This window comes from Atractosteus spatula, chromosome 4 (genome assembly GCF_055471065.1).
Source record: "Atractosteus spatula isolate fAtrSpa1 chromosome 4, fAtrSpa1.hap1, whole genome shotgun sequence".
NCBI lineage: Eukaryota > Metazoa > Chordata > Actinopteri > Semionotiformes > Lepisosteidae > Atractosteus > Atractosteus spatula.
Genome location: NC_142709.1, coordinates 69224161 through 69229778, shown reverse-complemented (window position 1 = coordinate 69229778; position 5618 = coordinate 69224161). Strand labels below are relative to the sequence as shown.

Below are 5618 nucleotides of genomic sequence, written 5' to 3'. Positions count from 1 at the left end.
TGCCAAAGATGTATACTAATACTATTCTATCTGCAATTCAAAGTGGCAAGAGAAGTCTTATGTAACATGCTGTCAAACAAAAGTGTTATGCAAAAAAAATTGTTTCAAAGTTTTAATTCTTTAACATACCAATACTACAATATGAATTTTCATTTACAGTTGCCATTATCAGTACATATTACATACCACTGTATACAGTATACATGACTATATACATTGCACATGTAGAAAATGGCTTTTGACAGCTTGTATATATCCAGCTTGTATATATCACGGCTTTCAGGAATTTAGAACAATAAATCCCATGTATGTTTTTCAATACATTACTTCTATGTTGACAAAAGTACTGATTTCAGTAGAAAGTATTTCCATCATAGACATACTTATGTTTTAGTAAGAACTGCTCATTTAGCACAGTCTGAGTACACAGTACTCTGATGTTAAAATCGCATTGGTGTAAAACTAAAAGGTGTCTGGGATTGCTCTTAACACACCCACTTGCCAGCTCTTACAGTATTGTACACATTTTGGAAGCCATGGTAGATTCCAAAGACACACAGTCTGATGGTAGCTTTGGAATTCCATCCAGAAGTTTTAATTTTGGCAAACTAGAGAACACTCTGAAACACACAAGCAACAAGAGATGTACTGCAGTATGAGGAGACAACAAATCAATACTTAACGCTTTTGTTTTTATTAAACCTTAGAAACAGTGTATGATAATCAGACATGATAGTTTTCAACGTTTAAGTCAGTGGGATAAGTAGGTTTCTACACAAGACATAAAAGTGTGAAAAATCTGAATTACTTTCAGTGCAATACAACAACGTGAGATTTCACTTACAGAACCTATTGTAAAAATGGGCATTCAATTAAATTGCAAAATTTAATTAAGTTGGGAAAAGAGGAACAACATTTATATTTGTGTCCAACTTTAATGCAGAAGATTTGTTTAAGGAGGCAATCTTTCACTTACTTTGACCTGTAGTCTTCCTGAAATTCACAGGGATTCCTTTTCAAAGTCAGTGACTCCAGAGGTGTTGTCCTCAGGTCTGACAAATCTCTTAGTGTCCTGATGTTATTTTCTGCTAGGGACAAGTGTTGAATTTGAGGGATCTTTGGCAGCTGTCTGATGGATGTGAAATGATTTTTGTTCAGATTCAGTCTTTTGCATCTGTATAAGCATGGCAAAGAATGAACATATAGATCATTTTATCTCCTGATCATTATTTCTCCTGTTTATATATAATGTATATTAAATGAAACATTCACAATATCTCTCAGATAGTTAACATTCATTAAACTTTAAACGTTAACAAAAACATTTCTCACCTTGGCAATCGAACAGAACTCAAGTCCCTTAAACAGTTGTCCACTAATTGCAGCCTCTCCACTCGAATTAATCTTTGAAGTATCCTGGTAAAATTCTCCAGTTGGTAGGGGTCTCCAAGATCTTGATACGACAAATTTAATTCCTGTTCAAATGCAGATATAAGGGCCACATTTACTGGAAACATCACTGTCACTGTAATATGTGTGTTTTTTTTCCAGAAAATTGTCAACCTGAGATTATCACAAAGCACCGAAGAGCAGCTTTTCTTTTCTATACCTTGAGGACTTCAGCTGTGAATGTATGCAATGAAGCCCTATGAAAAAAAAGTTTAAACAGCCAGCAAGGCTGAGATTTAATGTATTACCTATGCAGCAATGCCTGAAAAAACATGTAATGTTTTGTAGTGCTTCTAAGGCACATCACGCTCTGTTTTTATGCAGTTTGTAACAGTTGAAATCAGGGTACCCTCACCATGACATTTTCCCAGTTCTCCTGTAGTCTTTCTTCCCATTTCTCCCTATCTCCTTTATTTCTTCTTGCTATTATGTAATTTTCCTCCCCTCTCAGGATAAGATCTTCTTCTCCTGGACCTATTGCATAAAACAGTACGTAACATTATTTAAATACGGATGCAGACATTAAAGTGTATGTAACTAAGCATATCTAAATATACTGGCTGTTGAAGTGCGAAAACTGTCCCATTCATGGAGAGTAGCAGACCGTTTGCAAAAATCTTATTTAGCTGAATAATTTCATCTCTTCCCATAGAGCGTTCGGCCAAAGTCATAAGCATACTAATGTAAAACGGTTAAACTTCAGGTTTATTGCATCAGTATTTTATGTTTTCATGCTGCCTTGTGGTCATCCAGGTGGGGCTGCACATTGGTGGAGGTGGAGGTGATCCCCATTACCTGTAAAGCACTTTGAGTGGAGTGTCCAGAAAAGTGCTATATAAGTGTAAGCAATTATTATTATAATTGTTATTATTGTGGGCAGACATGATTCTGAACACTCTTGGACTTCCTTACCCTCTCTGACTCTGGGACTGGTTAGCTGATCCCCTTGGACACCATGTTCCTCTAAATTATGCCAGGCTATGAACCTGAATCGGTCTGATGGCAACTAAAAAAAAAAAGAGTATCAAAGTCAAGTGCGCATTTGGGGACGTCTTCACACTCATTTTCTGAGCTTGTAAAATATCTAAATCTAGGCTTGGGTACAATATAATTGCCACACATTACTGCTGCTGTATGAGAAGCATGGGTATACCACTGCCTTTATGAGTGTTGATTTTAGCCAGTTACATCAAAAACTATGTGAAGACACTACTGTGGTAATCTATAGAAAACAATCTAGCACAAAGCAATGCAGTTCATATGCTACCTTGACCATTGTCAACCTACGGGAAAAATAGGTTTTGCAATAATGTTAACCCCCTGCTCAAATTGTAATTTATTATTTTCTGTGCATGTAGAATTATAAAAAAGAGAGAAATGACTACATATGTAGAGTAGTTCACATTTAGCGGGTTAATTACTTCTGCCTAGCCAGCATTCATGCCATTTGAAACACTAATTCTGCAGTATGAGATGGGCTTTACACACTCTGCTTTTACACTGTTAAGCTCTGAAGTGATATGTACTGATCTGATACATCCATCACTTCTGCTTATTAGTTTTGCAGAAGGCAGCTGTCAAGTGATGCCATTCATGTTTGGTGGGTAAAATGACACCGAGGCACCAAGCAGATAAATCTGAATAAAACAGACATTAGGATGCAGGATACAGGATACTTGTTAGAAAAACAGCTCCAAGTGGAAGTTGCTGATCTTCAGCAGTAATGAAATTCTTTCAAACTGAACGTTTGCTCCACTTGCAAATGATACAGGACTTCTTATCCCATTAAGCCAATCAGGTGCTGAGTCAGGTCAGGTAGTCCTATAAATATGGTCTTTAAAGTGCAAAACCTGTTTGGGACAGAATGCACAGCCGCTTAAAGGTCAGACAAGCCCGAAATCACATCTCCGATTCAGCTGCAGGGATAGGAGTGAAAAGTTTATACTCACAGGTGACGCAATGCCCGAGTCTGGACTATATTTTTCACTGGTGGTGCTTCTGTTCCTTGAGACCAAAGCCAGCGAAGTGTTGGTGTCACTGAGATCAGAGTACCGTGAGGAGTAAGAGTTGGGCGAGCTATCGGTGCCTGTAACAACGCCTGAGGAACTGTCAGGAGAAAAGGGTGTCAGAGTGAGACAGCCAAGAGCTCTGAAGCTGTACTGCAAACCGTGTGCTGCAGCTACGATGTAGGATGTAATCATATTATTCAACTCCCCTAGTTCCAGATACCCCCGACCGTTTTAAAGACACTACTCTACTGACATTGCTGGCTTTCTAAATCAGAATTAGTTGGATGCACACTATGATCCGGTTTGTAAATTGGTAACGAGGAATAAATTACACATAAAAACCTCTGTGTCTTTTTTCCCTCCTTTACGTTGTATTTTCTAGCAGTGCTTTATTTTGCAGTGAGGCAGAAGAGGAAATGTTCGTGTACGCGTTTAACTGCTGTTGCACTTTACTGCATTTTTGATGAGGATTATCAAGCAAGACAAAGGCATGTACGGAAATTGAAAAAAAAACACCAACAGCAACACCACCACCAACAACAACAACAACAACGTGGCGTTTTCTCAAAACCCTTGAAACTCACTTTATATTTTTGAAACGTATTGCTCCTACTGTAATTCTCGGTCCTAACCATTTTCCGGCTTCTGTTACCTTGACCTCTCCACCTTGCACCGGATAACTTCGGTAGCCATTACAGGAGGGATAATTCAATTTAAACACAGTGGCACAGATAACGGAATAACCTTGCTCTGCAGACGAATACATCCCATGCCACTCTCACTCACAGTAGTATTTAAATGACTGAGCATGCCTTACCTCGTTTCATAACGTATTGACAGCTGGGTGCGATGTACGTATTTCTTGACACACACACACACAAAAACAAAACATACCTGAGAGGAAAGGGGCTCCCGTCTTGCACAGCCTTGCAAGCTGCTGCCTCACCGAGCGAGGCTCGTCTGCTAACTTTTTGTAGATCATTTCCCTTACCTTTCGGACATGTCCCGTCGTCGTCGTCGTCTCGGAGTTTTGTTTTCTCTAATACATTCCGATGCGGTTGTCTCCCAGGCACGGCCGTGCGGGTTTCCATGAGAATTAACCCACCTGCTGAAAGACGAGCTGCTGCTGCTGCTGCTGCTGCCGCTGCTGCAGCACCGCTCTCTCGGGGTCACCTGCCGGATTTCACTTTGGTCCCGTGGTTGACAAAAAAAACTAGGGAGGGAAGAATAGCAGCAGGTCAGGGTAGCGGCCCGATGCTTAGCAACGCGCTCTCTGGCAGCTGGCCTACCTGTGCGCCTCGGGAAGTTGTATGGTTGACCGAATGAATGCGGGATTAGCGAGTGATGCTCTAAAAGTACGCCTGAACACAGAGCCCCGAGTAAGCTGGGGGTATACTATAACGTTTTTTTTTAAAAGAGATAAACTCTAAGACAATATCGCACAGGCAGTGACACTGTATTGTCCTCCACCTTATTAACATACTCCGCTCTGTTAGGACACATCTGATTTGACCCAACAGGCGCCATTGCTTTTATGGACCCTAGACTAGAGAGCAGGCGTCCTAAACTAAACGGTGATTTAAAAACAAACAGCAAAAAATGTTTTATTTTGTCTGGGAAGTAGTGAATGCACCTGTCAACAAGCTGCAGTTTCTGTTATTAAAAAGGGACAGAACAAGATGACGATATGTTGTAGCAGAAGCTGCAGCTCTAATCAGACCACCACTGGAAGAAGGCGTCCCCAAAATTCTTCCTCAAAATTGTGTTTTCGGTAGTTTTCATCCATGTTGCTGCCACTTTGTTTACTGATCTTCAAAAGAAACCAGTTGTATTTTTTTTAAATGATGGATTTCAGATGCTGATTAAGTGTTTTTGGCATTGTTTTGATTAATTGAATGTGGATGACTGGGACCTGCTTTCACTCACACTAATACATCTTGTTGGAGATTAGACGAAAGTGCATTAACCTGTTGAATGTCAAGACTGTTGAAAATCAAGCAGGAGAAAAGACTCAATGGTTGTGTATCGTGGAAGGGGAAGGGTGTAACTTTAAGGACATTTATTAACATCACAAATCTTATCCACCATATTCTACTACATACACACTACAGTACATTTCAGTTTACTCACTGTACTCTTGTATGCGAGTAATAGTCATGG

The 5618-nt window shown here is 39.8% G+C and overlaps 1 protein-coding gene across 1 annotated transcript; it reads right to left on the bottom strand.

The window, feature by feature from the left end:
- Positions 1–481: 481 nt before the first annotated feature.
- On the bottom strand, positions 482–4549 carry LOC148836966 (uncharacterized). Its single transcript, XM_088914220.1, has 7 exons — positions 4353–4549; positions 3399–3555; positions 2362–2455; positions 1805–1923; positions 1333–1475; positions 977–1174; positions 482–620 (listed from the first exon to the last, which is right to left on the bottom strand). The coding sequence occupies exons 1-7, from the start codon at positions 4547–4549 to the stop codon at positions 509–511; spliced, it is 1020 nt and encodes a 339-aa protein (XP_088770346.1). The 3' UTR covers positions 482–508.
- Positions 4550–5618: the final 1069 nt, after the last annotated feature.

Bases quoted from the DNA above. Each gene is read 5' to 3' on its own strand.
- LOC148836966 (XM_088914220.1), bottom strand. From the start codon at position 4,549: ATGGAAACCCGCACGGCCGTGCCTGGGAGACAACCGCATCGGAATGTA. The intron at 3,556-4,352 runs GTATGTTTTGTT...TTCTCCTGACAG, and splicing joins GGGAGCCCCTTTCCTCTCAG to TTCCTCAGGCGTTGTTACAG. The intron at 621-976 runs GTAAGTGAAAGA...TGTGTGTTTCAG, and splicing joins CAGGAAGACTACAGGTCAAA to AGTGTTCTCTAGTTTGCCAA.